The 16,661-nt window shown below is 37.2% G+C and overlaps 1 protein-coding gene across 1 annotated transcript in view; it reads left to right on the top strand.

Annotated features, from left to right (window-relative positions):
• The first annotated feature begins 247 nt into the window (after positions 1 to 247).
• The window catches only part of CD2AP (CD2 associated protein), a 110,797-nt gene continuing 94,383 nt past the window's right edge, over positions 248 to 16,661 (top strand). The window contains exon 1 of the mRNA XM_074333049.2: positions 248 to 726. Within this exon, the coding sequence (XP_074189150.2) occupies positions 723 to 726 (4 nt within the window). The 5' untranslated portion in view covers positions 248 to 722. The remainder of the gene's footprint in view (positions 727 to 16,661) is intronic.

Below are 16,661 nucleotides of genomic sequence, written 5' to 3'. Positions count from 1 at the left end.
CTGAGTCGACAAACCATACCAAACCTCCCGTCCAGCTGTACCGAACTTGAGCGCGGAGGACTAACCGCAGCTCCCCCGGATTCCTCCCTCATCCGCTCGCCGCACCTGGACGCCGGTAGCGCGCGACCCCCGGCCGTGACGTCACCGCACCTGGCACCGGCCGGGGAGCCGGGTGGTGAGCTGGAAAGCGGCGGGGCGGGGCTGGGCAGGGAGAGCGAAGGATTCTCGCGAGACTTGCCTCCTCCCCGGCCTCCCTCCTGACACCTTCCCGGCCTGGGTTCGGGTCTCCACCGCAGTCCCAGGCTTCGCGTTCTAGAGCGGCAGGCGTTGGAGAAGAGGCGAGGGGCGGGCTCCAGGGCTCGGCCGGCGCTCCGGGTTGGAGCCAGCGGCCGAGACGTACCGGCAGGTCCCGCCCACCCCGGCGGGAGCGACCTAGGGTGGGAAAGCCGCCGTCTGGGCGGGCGGAGGAGGGCCCTCCCGCCGCCGCAGCTTCGGCAGAGGCCAAGCGCGAGGAGCCGCCGCCGCCTGTTCCCCACGGGCCGCGCGCGCTGACGGGACTGTCCGGGGAGCGCCGCGGGCGGATGGAGGCGCCTCCTCGCCCCGACTGAGCTCAGGAGGGGCCAGAGCGGAGCGCAGGGCCCGCCTCCTGCCGCTACAGCGGCCGCGCGAGCAGCTGGAGGAGGAGCAGCGGCGCCGGGCTTCTCCCCGCGGGGGCCCCCAGCATGGGTAAGGAATCGGGGGGCGCTTCCCACCGCCAGGCCGGCCCTCCCGACCCGGGACGGCGGTCCCCCTTCTCGGTGCCCGCGGGGAAGGGACGGGGGTCAGTGGCTGCGCCGCCACGCCGAGCCCTCCCCTCCGCCCCTCCGGCGCCTGCCTTCCACCTTGCTCGCTCTTCTCGCGGAGAAATGAGGCGGAGGGCTCGCGGCGCTGCCTGTCGCGCTCCCTTCCACGCCTGTTTTACCTGCCCGCGGGGAAGGGGAGGGGATGGGGGGCCGGGGCGCTCAGTCACGGCTCCTTGCCCCCTGCCCAGCTGCACTCCGCCGGGAGCTTTCCTCTTCCCCAGCCCCTTCTTCTGTCCACCCCCGTGGGGGAGGCTGATCGAAAAACTTGACAAAGTAACACTCTCGACTTGTTTATCTCCTGCGAGTCTTTTGTATAGATTGCTTCTTAAAGAAGTTTTTTTGTTTTTTGCCTTTTTTATGTGGGAAAAGGCAACTGCCGCCTCCCACCCCACCCCCCACCCCCAAAACTTGCGAAGGATGCCTGGAGGACGGGGGAGCTTGAGGGTTTACTCCGTTTCTACCTAGGCCAGTGTGTTGCCATTTAAATATTAAATCCCTAGTGGAGGACTGGGTTGGGGTTTGATAGGATTTCTGTGTTGAACCCTTTGAGAAGCAGTTTCCTGTTTGGAGTCAGACTTCCTTGCTAGTGGAGGGAAAAGTACAAGGCCTTAGATGTTATTTACTGTGTGCTTTCAAGTTGTGTTGGGAGCTAGAGAAAGCAGAATGTGGTTTGAAAGGGAGTTTTGTTGAGTCGTGTAACAATTCTTTTGATGACAAAGTGCGCAGTGTGGGCTAGGCACTATCTCCCTCAAGTTTTTAAAAGAAGCAATTTAGAAGAGCTGCATTAAAAAAAAAAATCAAAGTGTGCCACTTTAAAGCATAAATTTGTGTCACCATAAGGCATAAGAGTAATCTTAATTTTGGTTTTGTAGAATAAGGAGGATGCTGTCACTTTTTTGCAGTTGAGAGTTGATACTGCTTCATATCAACAAGCTATTCACCAAAATTATTAATTTTTGAAACTAACAAATGATTTAGGAGCAGGACAAATACAGACTAGTGCTGATGTGGCACCTTCTGCCCACACGTTGTTTTCTGGGAAATGCTTTAAGCATAGTGTTTGTAGACGCTCGCCCTGCTCTTCTGTGTTTTCTTAGGCTTTCTATTTCTATGTTTCTACTTTTACGTTCCTCCATCTCCCTCTCGGTTTCAGGTAACTTGTACACAGTGCTTTTAAACTCAAACAGTAAAACCTTTGGTATTTGGAAGTTTAAAACAAATTCCTTTCTAATTGATTAGTTGAGTTTACTGGATAATTCAGGGTTTATTCCTTTAAGCATCAAAGTATAAATCCGCTTTAACTGCTTTTGTTGAAAATCATACCAAAATTAAATATACAATTCTTTTCTGAATAGGATGGAGAATATAATTAAGCCTCTTGATGACCTGGGGTCATAATTTATCTTTATCAGGTACAGTGATGCCTTGAGAATCTGTTGATTGTATATAGGATTGTTGATCAGATTCTTTTGCGTTTTGAAGTTACTTAAATACTTTTCTGCTTGCTGTTGGATGTACTTGTCACTGTGATAAATCCCCCTTCACACTCCGTTCTCTAGTTTTTTTACAAGTGTGGAAATCATTCAGATTTGTAGTTCTCTGTAAGGGAAAAATAAGTAGACCCTTAGTGTGTGGGACTCTTGAGTAAAGTAAATGAGTGTCAGTACTTGGACATTGAAGTAACTGTTTTGATTTTTTCAGAGGCCTTTTCTTAGTGACTTCTTTGCTGTGTTCTGGTTAGGTGAGTGGCCATATTATCTTGGTTAAATGTGATGCTTGCATACTCTCACCTTGACTACTCAGAATGTGTTTTGAAGGTTGATTACTTGGGGGCATTTGCAGTTAGCTTTTGAAAGGTATTTGTCAGACATTTCCATATGAATGTATACTTTAACTTTATTGGTTATGTAATAATTCATATTAAAATTTCAAAATGATTTAAAGGAGTTTCCTCTTTAATATAAATCACATTTTCTTTGTTTTGTTACCAGCAGTCTTTATTTGTCATGATTTAAGATGACAGTTTAAAATATTTGCATAGTATTTTATCAAAGTCTTTAGTTTCTTTGTTTTGAAATAATTTGGGTACCTATTAAGCGATGGGTCCTACGATTGGGTGGTACAGCTAGAGTTAAAGAGCGTGGGCTTTGGACTGGAACAGTTTAAGGTCAAATCCTGTCTCTTCCACCTACTAGCTGTTGTGACTGAGTAATTAGTTAACCTGTTTGCTTCGGTTTCTTAATCTATAAATGGGATTGAAAATATCAAGCTCATAGGTTGTTAGGAGGATTGAGTGAGCGAATACTTATAAAGTGCTTAGAATAGTGCTAGTGCAGGTCGCTGTTTTCATTTTCAAATGATTTCCCCAATTCTTGCACCAACTTGAAAAAACAGTTCTCAATTTTGGATCTTGGTTAGAAGCAGCATATTGTACTTAAAGTGGGATGAGATGGTTTTGTACTAATGCAGAAATTGAATTTTATATATTCCTTGGAAAAATCATGTAGGAAAATACTTTCAATGTTGGATATACTGTGAGAAAGTCCATTATTGGTTGTAAGTTTAGTAGTTTAGGAAAAACTAAGCTGGATGAGTACTAGCAGAGACTGTATTTTATGTTAAACCAAAGCACTGTTTTTAATTTCTACATTATAAATTTATCATAAAGAAATTTGAGGTATTATGTGTGAAAGAATTTGGGGAGAGAGTTAGAGAGTTAGAAAAGCACTAGTTATTTTTCTTATTCCCAAAGTACAGATCTGCATTTCGAAGTGGAATAAAACAGAAAACAAGTGGCACACAAGTGTTACTATGTGTGAACTTCTGTTTTTGAAAAAGTTAAGTGGATTTTAAGAACTGAAAATCTCTTAATTTTAGATAAGGTTATGAACTTTTTTGTTTAAAACAGAAAACAAGTGGCACACAACATGTTTAAATTATAAGGTAGTTTCAATGGGCAAAAATATGCAATTGGTTTAGAAATGACATATGCACTTACATAATGGTGATTTATTTCTTTATTTTGTTGCACTGGTGGAGAAAGTCTTGATTCATACAGATAAGTAGTGGCAAATGGAAATTCCCTGCTAATGGCTCACCTTTCAGTCTCAGGATTTACTTCAATTAAACTAATCCAGAGCATAAAAGAGGAATATTAGGAAATTTTTGTTTCAAAGATGGATCTCTAGCAAATCTAATAATCAGTTGTATTCCTTAATTAGTAAGTACTCATGATCGGACTTTTCTAAGTATTTCAAACTTTGAATAGTTACAATTCCATAAAATCACATTAAGTGTGAAAATTCACATTCATAATATTTTATATTTTCCTATAGAAACTAGCCTCAAGTTTGCCATGTATCTCTACATGACAGGTTTGCAAAATAAAATGTCAGATTAACTTAAGGTGATCCAAATATTAAGACATTTAATATAAAAAAGTTATAAAACATGAAGTGCTTTTAGTTCATTCCATATTGCCAATCAAAAACACGTCCAAATTTTTATTAATACATAATTCAAATCTGTGATTCTTTTCCTCACCTCCTTAGTCATGGAATATCCTATTAAATGTACGTTTAAGTATGATAAACGTTTAATTTTCTAATTATATAAAGAAATGGTGTCTTGTCATGGGCTTGAAGATAGGCAAAGAAAGATGTAATGATTCTTGATTTGGGTGAAAATGGGAAAGAGCTGCAGATCTGCTTCCTAGGTAAACTGGTGAAGTAAGTTGTGAGAGAGCTGCAAGTTTCAGTTTGTATAAGAAAGGGCTATTCTTTCAATAAACCTAATATGTGATTGAAATTTAGGTAGATTGGTTAATCGTTATGATTGAGCTGTTACGTGCTTAGTTGTAGGATTTGATATCCAAGTACTAGGCAGATTAACCGCAAGCAGGATTTATGTCGTTTTAGATGGGGGAGAGGCCAGACAACTGGTCTGGGAAAATGTGGATGGCCGTCCATCCATAATGGTATATGCCTACAATCAGCCTGTCAGCATGAGGGGTAATGTGTAGTAAAAGGAAGTGTGTGGAAGGAGCAGGCCAGCTTGGTGTGGGAATGGGATGGTGGTTGGTAGCAGGCACGGGTCGAGGTTCAGGTTTGCATCTTAGAAGCAAAACCAGACAGGGTCCAGGTCTCTTATGAGAGATAAAAGGTAGATACTTCTTTCCAGGATGGCTTGGTATTGAAATTGTTTAAGGTGCACCAAGCAGTAAAATTGACAAGATGCTGAACTCTTAAGCTATAGATCTGACATATATTTTTTTGTCTTGGGACCACGTTAGTTGTCTACATAGTAGCTGGATCTATAAACGTGATATAAATGGTGATAACTGGGGTGAAATGAGATCCCCTGTCGGAATGCTGGAGGATATTCCCTGGTCACAGTCTCCTATTCCCTTTGTTTATTTAGTCCCAGGGATTTAATGTGTCTGCTTGTTTTCTTTGTTGCTATCTCTTTTTCACCACAATCCTCTCCTTTCAGACCCAGTGCAAAGCAGGTTACAAAGTTTCAACATACACCCAACATACCCTTCCATTTTAGAAACAAGTGCTCAATCCTTAACAGTGTTAAGTATTCATAATTGCCAGTATAATAATAAATGGGCAAGTAAGGCATAAGAAACTTGAAAGTACTACTAATTGTTGGTCACTTGGTTTCTCTGAAGTGGTGTTGGCAGGTATTATTATAGGCGTTTCTCGTCTTTTTTTGGGGGGCGGGGGGTTGTTTTTGTAGAGTGTGTTTGTCCTGTTCAGTCCTTCTTCACATGCCCCCCACTTCACTCCTCCCAGCTTTCTTTTAGGTTTATGTTAAATGGATGTTCAGACTATTTCAGAGTCAGTTATTACCACTGGTAAGCAGATAGAATTCCCTTCATAATCTTACTGGGGCTTCTCTGACCCAAGACCATACTATACGAAATACTTTCATTTTTCGGTCATAACCTAGGCTTTTAGCCCCAAGTGGGGTAGCGATTTTCCTTCTGGGCTCCTCAGTGTTTCCTCCTTTGGACTAAATTTAATATTATCTGGTTTTGTTTTGTTTTGGATTTTGTTTGTTAGTTTCTGAAGGTCTCAGGTGCCTGGATGTTCTACTTTCTCACTGTTTTACTAGTTGTTTGCACTTAAAGGAGCTTTTACTCTTAAGAAGAAACTCTCCTTTTTAAAAATTCATTATTCTAAATTGGTATCTAGCCTTAGATGCTGATTTAGTGTCAGATATGGCAGTGCTATGGACTCTTTCTTTCCTAGAACCTATTTATGCCATATTAGTCCTTTAAATGCCTCCAGCAGACTTGCATTTCATAATCTTTCACATTTTGTATACTTTGTTAAACTTCCCATCATGATACTATTCTGTTTCTCAACTAATTTGCAAGGTAGAGATGACTACAGTGGGATCCTAAATTCCAGTGTCTATTTTAGTGCCACTTAGTTTAGGTTCTTTTTGATGATTCAGTGTGCAGGTAATTATAAAAGTCAGCGACTGTGTGGCATTTAATCACTAGGAGTTTCTAGTAGGAAAATACATTATATGTGGTAACAGTAGCAAGCAGTTCCCACCAACATTGAGAGAAAGGTTCTGTCACAAGGTCACGTCATCAAGGAAAGGAGTTTTAGATGAGATTAATCAAGAGTGTGCCCCAATGTGAGTGTTGTGATGGATGCCGTGCTAGGCACTGGGGGTATCAGGACGTACAAGTTGTGGGGCCTCAGGTAGTTTCCCGCAGTACTGGGGGTGGGGCATAGTATTAGAATCATCTGGATTTAAAAAAATTTCCCACAACCCCTGGAAATTGATATAAATGCTCCTGCCTCTCTCTCTGTCTAGTTGTTGATGAGCGTCTGAATGTGTTGGGATGGTGTACAATGTTGTGATAGGAATAAGACTTAACATGTGGATCATTAGAAATCCAAACGAGAGAGGAAATATAGTACATTAAAAGGATATATGCCAATGTCAGAAATGTTAAAATGTACTGGAGAAGCATGGGGAAGATTAGCGTATAGATTCTTACATGGGAAGGCATGTTGGAATTGTGCGTCTCTCATTAATTTGACCTATGACATAGGGAGTCCTTGGCAGTAGCCCAGGAAGTTTATTCCTACTCCTGGTACTGAGTCTTTATGGACTGAAGCCTTCATTTGGACTGATGTCTTTAAGATCCTTTTACCTGAAATATTAGAACTGTCTTAACCTTCTTAGTACCCATTGAAGCTCCAGTTCTGAGGGGGCCAAAAAGTTACCTCACATCTAGACTGACTTTATTATAAACTATAGCTGTGTCATTCCTAGAGTATTTTTATTTATCAGGGTTATTGTAATAATCAAGTGCCCAATTGTTTTGTATTATAAGAATAGAAGTTCATATATTTGTAAAATCGAGACCATACAATCTTGTCTAAAGTAGAGCATAATGTTTTTAGGAAACATTTCAAGTTGGTCTTTCAAATGGATAGTCTTTCTGTATATTTTCAAACTTTTAATTTATTTAGAAATTTGTTTTGCTAATATCCAAGTTTTTGATTAGACTTTCATTGAAATTCCTGCTTTGCTGCAGCATGTTGCTCTCTGATGAGACTGGAGTGTTGATGTGTGCACGGTATATAAAAGGAAGACTCCAATTTCACTTACCTACTACGTAGACATTCTTATCAAACACTTTATGAAGCAGTTTAAAAAAATTATCTTAAGTGACGAAAATAAATCTGTTGAGTTCAGAATTTTCAGAATGAATGTCAAATGGAAATGTAAAAGCTGTATTTTAAATCTCAAGGTAACCCCTCTCCCACAAAAATTTTCTAAATTTCTTATATTCCTTATATTTTATAAAACCCAATTGAATTATAATTAGAACCTCATAGTTTATAGCCTAAATAAAAAACTGTTTTGTTATTCTCTTCATTTTATATGTATTGACCTTACTTGCTCCTGGCTCATTGATGCGGAGACCACATCACTTCCTCTGTTTAAAAAATGTGTTAACGCCCTTAATAACGAGCAGAAAATTTGGAACCTGGTCTGTGTCCACTAAGTCTGTGATTCAGTAATACTTTAATTTGGAGTAATTGGGGATAGAGGGCCAGTCTAATGAATAATACAAAATTTAAGTATATTGAAATATGTTCACCAAAACCAGACTAACAGAATGCTGCCTTATGGAACTCCTGTGTCAAGTTGGTGGATGAGATCTAACTTTCATTTTAGAAATAAACTCTTTAATCCTTTCTGTAGGACTCATTGAGACTCTTAAGTCCTTTTAGTAGAGAATCAGTAATCTGAGATACTAAGCATTTTGTTAGGTGGGTCTGTCGAATTGCCTACTCCCTGTATGTTACGTTGATGTTAAATGCTTATAGTAAATAAAGTGAAAATGACCTGTTTTGCAGATGAGAGACATTTCTATATGAATCTCCAGTTTATCATGATAAATTTAGGCATAAAGGCTTAATTTACTTAAAAAAATTTGTTTTAAATAACTTTTAAAAATGTTGGTGGAACTGTAAAATTATACCATCTTAAATGGGTGCCGTGAAGCAGGTATACATGTGTTCTTTGAAGCTTACTGAATTGCTAAATTACATATAAATTTAAAATTTTCTAGTGGTTATGTTAAAAAAAGGAACAGGTGAAATTAATTTTAATATGTTGGATGTGTTGGGTTAAAGAAAATACATATATTCAATATCAAAAGTTATTAATGAGACAGTTTACCTTTTCTTCTGTTTTTGAAATCTGGTGTGTATTTTACATTAATGTAATATCTCAATTTGGACTAGCCACAATTCACTTGCTCAGTGGACACCTATGGCTGGTGGTTGCCAACTGGACAGTGCAATTTTAGGATGTAAGCCCTATAGGTTTCTTGTGAATCTAATGGGAGTATATGTGAAAATAGTTTTAAAGTATTATGCAATTGTAAATTGTTATATGGAATTGCATTATTTCAAGGTTTGTTAATGATAAATAAACCAGTTTTGGCCTCATTTGATTAATTCTGTATTGATGTTTAATTAGTAGCAATTCAATGTAATTAAATAAATATATTTTCTCATGGAAAAAATTACTCAGTTTAGTGGATTGCATGTGATAGGCCTAAAGTTTATTTCATTCTGTTTTTTAAATAAAATGTAGTTTTTGCCTCTTGGCTTACTGTTGTATTAGAGAATTTGAAGCTTTTGAAAGACATTTGGGTTGTTACTTGAAAGTATAAATCGGCTTTAGTAATAAGAAAGCTTTCCTTTCAGTTTATAATTCTTAGCTTTAGAGATAAGTAAGATTAGGAGTAGTATTTCACAAAGAAATGAATGCTGTTGGTCAAAATCTCAAAAGGAAAACAAATAATTATTGGGGGTACTAAGTTCTCAGAAATGACTTGGGGAAATATTTTAGTAGCCTGTCAAGTTTTAAACATAAACTTTTGCATGGACCTTTGTGATGGAATTTTTCTGGCTAAAGGGTCTATAACTTTTATTGGCTTTTCAGTGAGCTCTGATCTGAAAAAAGTTCTGTAGGACTGTTGCATAGCTATTACATGATTTCTTTTCCACATCCTAACATTTCTACTTCTCTTTAATTAGTCATATCCCACACTAACAGGTTTTTCCTAGAAAAATAATAGTTACAATTTTATCTTGTTGGTAAACACTTTGGTTTAAATTTGACAGATATTTCTGAAGCTCTTTCTATGTGTCAAACAGCACATTCAGAAGCACTAAAAATAAACAGGTGGGCAAGATCCTTGCACTCCAGTTGCTTAATCATTAGTCAGGAGATTGTAATATATTATTGTAATACCGTGTTTATATTATTGTAATACTGTGTTTCCCTGAAAATAAGACCTAACCGGAAAATAAGCCCTGGCATGATTTTTCAGGATGACGTCCCCTGAACATAAGCCCTAATGCGTCTTTTGGAGCAAAAATTAATGTAAGACCTGGTCTTATTTTTGGGGAAACATGATAGGTGTTAACATTTAGTGAATATTTATTAGGTAATACTTCTGTTTAAGGCATAGTTTCAAGCACTTTACAGATGTTACCTCATTTAATTATCACAGCAAATGATACATTTTTGGGGTACTGTTGTTCTCATTCTACAGATTAGGAAACAAAGACCAAAGTAATTAGTACTGAATCCCGGTAATCCTATTCCAGTGCTTGCACTAACTGCTGTAACATGTGGAACGAATTCCTAACTCTTCTTCTGAGAGGTGTCATTTGGGTTACAGATAATAGGCATTCTTGATCCTCTTATCCTGCTCTACCTTTTTTTTTTTTAAATCCATTCTGTCCGCATTGTAACTTACTATGTGATTTCCTTATTTATTATGTTTATTTCTGTCTCACCCTGTTAGAATATAAACTCCAGGAGTGCATAGAGCTTTTTTTTTTTTTTCCTTAGATATATCCAAGCGCCTACTTAAGTGCCTTCCAGTAGCAGTCACTCAAATTCTTTGCTGAATGAGTATTGAGTGTGATTACACCTATGTGGAAATAATTTAAAATTTTAGGCAATATATCATCTTTTTAATGCTACAAATTGCTGTTGAGTACATGTTCTACGACAGGCACAGTGATGGGATTTGGGAATACCAAGATGAGTAAAACATAGTCCCCTGCTCGCATCCCTGGCCAGGTAATGTTTTTTGGTAACTTGAATTTAACACTTTGATTCTAAGAATTTAGGTTATTGTTTTTTGTATGCATGCATTTTTGGTGGGTGCTTAAAAATATGGAGAAATGAAAATGATTCAAAATTTTCCATGATTCTCATTATTCTCACAGGTTTTGCAGTTTATATCACTTCATTATGTTTGTAAAGTTTCCTTAGAAAGCGAGTGAAACTCTTTTGTAGCAACTTCCCATTTTTTGGTAAGCTTACGATTTCTTTTTAGCTGATGTTTTGCTGTTTGTTGGCATTTACGGAATGCTTATAATGCTAGGCATTTTAGTGAGCATTTAATCCCCACAAGAGAGCATTCTGGGGTAAAACATCATTGTTCCCGGTATTCAGATTCAGAAATTGAAGTAGATTCTTACCCAGGGTCAGAAACGGGATGTGGTGAAGGTAGGATCAAAATTGCATTGGTCTGATTTCAAAGCGTGTCCTTTTAATTATTTCTTAAAACACTTTGGGAATAAGAACAGAGCAAGTAATATGAATTGAAATGACTATCCTAATGTGGTTTAAAAATAAAGAAATTTAAATACTTACCACCTAAAATGGTAGATTGGTATTAACGTTGCTCATGTATTTGGGTAACTATTTTCTCTTAAAAGACTTAACAGATTTTAATCATGTTACACGTTGGTCTTTTAAGTAACATAGCTGGTAGGTTAGCATAGGATTTTTTTGGTGAGTTCTATAAAACTTTATGACAAATATTCATATATATCTTTAACCTGATGTGAAATATACTTAAAACTAATTTCTAGTGTTTTCTCAAAGTTAATGGAATAAAAATCTACATAAAGAATATTTAATTGAATTTTTAAACTTGTTTGCTCTTTAGATGGGTTTTGTGTTTGCTGTTTTTAGGATTTATTATTTTGGGAGGTGGCATTAATCATGTGCATCGTAATTTCTTTGCTTTGGACTAATCAGTCTGTGAGATTAAATCTTTTTTTTTTAACTTTTGATTAAGTTTTTTTTTGTGTGTGTGGGTATCTGTCACCTTTGGTCTGATTTAGTAATGTTGAAAGGAATGTAATACTGTGTAAAAATTTACTTACACCGTATTTTTTTTTTTTTTTGGATATGTGCTAAGAGTATATATGACACTATGTAAATGTTTGCACTCTATTTGAAATAGAAAAAAGAAAGGGTGTGTTTTATATATATCTTAAGAATGAATGGATTTAACTTACCTGTTGGAAAATGTTGCTTATCAGTTCTTTATTGAAACAAGCTTGAGGAAATAAGTGACAAGTTCTAATATATAGCTAAAAAGACAGGGATGATAGTGGGCTTTTTTATTATTATTTTGATTAATGGATCTGGGTAACTTTAGGGGATCTAAATAATGAAATGTCATTGGTTAATGACATTTATGATAAAGATAGTCCTGGAAATAAGGAGTTTCTAGTAAAGATTTTTGCTTTATGGTAAAGAATAAATATTTAATCGTGGAGACAAAAAATAAAAGTATGTTTTCTTTTTTTTAAATAGGAAATAAGAGATGGAGTCATTCAAGTGTTTATCATACTATTGCTTCTTTGGCAATAAAGCTTATTGTTTCTGAACTTGCAATTTGTTTTTAACTTTTGTATAACTTTCTATATTTTGTCCTTTGATGCATTAAATAAACAAAGGTTAATCCTCAATGGTATAATACAACCAGTGGTATTACATAGAATAAGGTTCATTTAAGAGACCCAGTTAAATGCCATTGTGATATTTATACTATATTGACCAAAACCAAAGTAAACATTCTGTAGTGAATGCCCATATAACTCAAACCTGTTTGCAATTTGTTTATATCCTTTTTTAATGAAGTGACTGTTCAATATCAAAGGAATACATATTTATTAAGGCTGAACAGCCAGAAAATTTTTATATTGCTGTCAATATTTTTGTGCATAATGTTTTAAAAATTTTCTGGATTAAAAAAACATTAATCTTGTTTTCAGACATTGTTTTAAAAAAATCACTATTTTCTTATTAACAGGTTTGTTTTTAAAAATATACTGTTAAAAATAAACACCTGTTAACAACTAGTAGATCCCTTAAAAAATATTCCACCAACACCCACCTGCAGCCAAGTTGTTAAGTAAAAATGTTTCTTCTACCCCTCCCGCCCTGCGAGGATCAAGTTCTAAAGTGGCCACAGTTCCGTTTTAAACACTTAACTTTCTTTTACTTGCTTTTTAGTGTAGATTTTTATATATTTTCTTTGATTCTTACAAATACTTTTAATTCTTTGTCTTCTTTGTTGCAGATGTTTATTCCCAGTTTCCAATTTGTTTGCTTTGAAATTTTTTGTTTGCTTTAAGTTTAGAAAGTTCTCTCCACAATTTTTGATACTACCATTTCTTTCCCTCCCTCCTTGCGTGCCCTCCCCTCTCCTCCCTTCTTTCCTTCCTTCCTTCCTTCCTTCCTTCCTTCCTTCCTTCCTTCCTCCCTCCCTTTCCTTCCTTCCTTCCTTCCTTCCTTCCTTCCTTCCTTCCTTCCTTCCTTCCTTCCTTCCTTCCTTCCTCTCTTCCTTCTTTCCTTCCTTCCATGTGTGTTTAAGAATTCTTTTTTACTCAACTAGAATTATGGGATATGGTGTGAGATGAAAATACATATGTAGCATGTTCCCCTTACATAGTGTTTTTCAACCTTGGAAATATTGTATTGAGCTTTGGTCCGGATTATTTGTTGTGGGGGGCTGTCCTGTGCATTGGTGAATGCTTAGCAGCATCACCAGCCTTTACTCACTAGATGCCAGAAACATCTAGTCTCCAGACATTACCAAATGTCCCCAGTGGGGCAAAATTATATTGGTTGAGAACCATTGACCTAATATAAATTAGTTCTGAATTTACATGTTATAAATCTGCATATCTTGAGAAAAACTGAAATGCTAATTTAGCCCGAAAGCTTATATTTTCTGGGACAAAGCTTGAGGTTAAGGTCTCATGCTAGGAGTTTTTTATTGGGACATTTGTGTATAGGCTTTTATGTGAGCATAAGTTTTACTTCAGAGTGTATACCATGTTTCCCCGAAAATAAGACCTACCCCGAAAATAAGACCTACCCCGAAAATAAGCCCCAGTTAAGATCGTCCGCCAAAGGGACGCATTTAGTACATATGACAATGTTCCAGAAGATGACATGACTGTATATGAATAAATGTAGATTGTTGTACATGCAAAAAAAAGACACCCCCTGAAAATATACCCTCATGTGTCTTTCGGAGCAAAAATTAATATAATACCCGGTCTTATTTTTGGGGAAATACGGTATATATCTAGAAGTGAGATTGCTGGGTCATGTGGTAAGTGTATGTTTAACTTTATATGAAACCACCAAATTCTTTGTGAGTTTCAACTTCTTCACAACCTTGTTGTAATTTTTTTATTTCAGCCATTCTAATAGATGTGTAGGAGTATCTCATTGTGTAGAACTGGCAGATTTCTTCTTTAAATATTTGGTAGAATTTGCCAGGGAAACCATCTGGGTTTGGAGATTTCTTTTTCTGGAAGGTTTATAACCACAATCTCAATTTTTAAAATAGTTTATTCAGGTTATCTGAAACTCCCAAACTCCCAAAACTTTGAAGCTTTATACCGGTTTATCTATAGTTTTCCTTTACTATTTTTTTTAATGAATGTGAAGTCTAGTGATAATTTGGGTCTTTTTTTTAGTTCTCCATCATTTTTCTAGAGAGTGATGAATTTTATTGATCTTTTCAAATGACCAATTTTGGTTTCATTGATTCCCCCCCCCTTTTCTTTTTTTCTGGTTTCCGTTGAACATTTTGTGATTCTATTTTGTCCTCTTAGCGTATCAGTTATACTTAAAATTATTTTAGTACTTGCCCTAGAGTTTGTAATGTATATTTATAACTAATCTGAGTTCATCTTTAAATAACTACACCATTTCATGTGTAATGTAGATTACCATAGAGTATTCCCAATTTCTCCTTTTTCCTTTATGACATTGCTGTCATTCATTCACGTTTCCATACGCTATAATCATCCAATACATGGTTACTATTGTTTTAAACAGTTATCTTTTAACTCTATTAAGAATAAGAAAAATAAAAGATTTTGTTTTACCTTCATTTATTCCTTTGCCTTCACTCTTCCTTTCATTATGTAGATCCGAATTCCTTCCCCTTGAATAACTTCAATTTGCATTTCCTTTAGGGCAGGTCTGCTGGCAACTAATTCTTGTTTTTGTTTGAGAAAAATCTTTGTTTTTCACTTTTGAAGGATAATTTCATTGAATATGGAATTCTAGAGTTGGTAGTTTTTTCTTTCAATACTTTAAATAGTTTACTTCACTCCCTTCTTGAGTGTTTAAGAAGAGAAAGGAGGCTGCTAGAAATTTTTATCCTTTCCTAAGGTAAGGTTTTTCTGAAGGCTACTTTCAAGGTTTTCTTTGTATTTGGTTCTCTGCAGTTTGAATATAGTATGCTTAGGTATAGACTTTTACACGTTTATCCAGTTTTGTGTTCGCTGAGCTTCCTTGCTGTGTACTTTGGTGCGTGTTACTAATTATGAAAAATTCTCCAGCATTATTCACATATTATTTTCTGCTCTGTTTCCTGCTCCTCCTCGCTCTTCTGGTATTCCAATTACGGTATGTTACAGCTTTTGAAATTGTTTCACAGTTCTTGGATGTTCTGTTCTTTTCTTTTTTAAAATTAATTTTTCTCTTTGCAGAAGATACTTTCTGCTGTCTTTGGGTTTTCCTGTGAACTCTTTCTCAGATAGTGCCAGCATCGTGCAACTCTTTCAGCAGTAATTAACTCTTATTAGACTGGTGGAGTCCCATTGGTGTGGTCGTAAGGTGTATGGGAAGGGAAGCATCCTTAATTTTAGAATTAAATCTCAAAGTTTTAATGGGTCTGTGTTCTGGGACTGATTTTTACAAGTCTTTCTTAGCTCGTCCCATCCCCCACATGAGACAGGTGGGATAAGGCCCTGGTGAAGTCTTTTTCTTGGAGAGGACGTCTTTGTTATGGGGAATTCTTCCTTCCTAGTTATTTCACAGTGATTGCTTTTCCCTTCCCCCTTGCCGGAAACTACAAAGAGATCTTATGGGCTCTTCACTGTGAGAACCTGTAGGGGGTTCCTAGAAGTAAAACCCACAGAAGTGTTGGACTCTACTAAGATTACAGTCCTCAGAAGTTTCCTGCTCATGATATGCCACACTCAGCCTCCAGCAATTCATCAAAATTACCATTTAAATGTTTGTGGTAGATGGACTTTTTGTCCCCAAAACGATATATATGTCCAAGTCCTAAGCCCTGGGGTAAGTATGAATGTGACATTATTTGGAAATAGAGTCTTTGCAGAGATGAAACTCAGGGTCTTAACATGATATCCTAGGTTTAGGATTGGCCGTAAATCCAGTGTCTGCTGTCCTTGTACAGAGTAAGGAGAGGGAGATTTCAGAGACAAACACAGAAGGGGAAGCCATGTGCAGAGGGAGGCAGAGGTTGGAATTGTATAAGACAGTGTCTTTCTCAACTCCATGTTAGTTTTTGTTTCTCTGTTTTTCTTTTAGCTAATTTCTGCAGTTATAATCAATATGTACTTTTAAACTCATCTATTGAGTCCTAATTTTGGTTATTGGCTTTCTCAGTTGGAGAATTCCTGTGTGGTTCTTTTTCACAAGTTTGCATTTTCACTATGTATAATATTCAGCTGTGTGTCAGTTTTCCAAGGTGAACTTTTTAATATATCTGTGAACATGGTAAATATTATTTTAAAGTCCGTATTTGATGAGTCCAGTGTCTGGGGTGTATTGGACAATTTCTTGTTTCTCTAGGTACTTATTTATGATGTTTTATTACTTTACATTCCTGGTTATCTTTGCTTTTCTCTGGATGATGTAAATTAAAAAAACATTTCTTGACACAATTTTAGGTCTAGGATATCTTCTCTTAGAGAAGATTTTGGTTACTTGTCTTGAACCACAATCCAGTCAAGGTGTGAGGTTTCCTGAATCATCCAAATAACGTTAAAATGGGCTTAAGTGTGATTTCTCAGAGGTACCACCCTTGATGGTCCCTGGACTCCACTCTTATACCTTAAAATTGCAGAGCTGCCGAAAGAACAGTTTAACCTCTCAGTTATGTCTTTAGAATTGGTAAAA

Source organism: Rhinolophus sinicus, chromosome 2 (genome assembly GCF_057876585.1).
Source record: "Rhinolophus sinicus isolate RSI-liver-muscle chromosome 2, RSI-T2T, whole genome shotgun sequence".
Taxonomy (NCBI): domain Eukaryota; kingdom Metazoa; phylum Chordata; class Mammalia; order Chiroptera; family Rhinolophidae; genus Rhinolophus; species Rhinolophus sinicus.
This window is presented reverse-complemented; position numbering and strand designations above follow the sequence as displayed.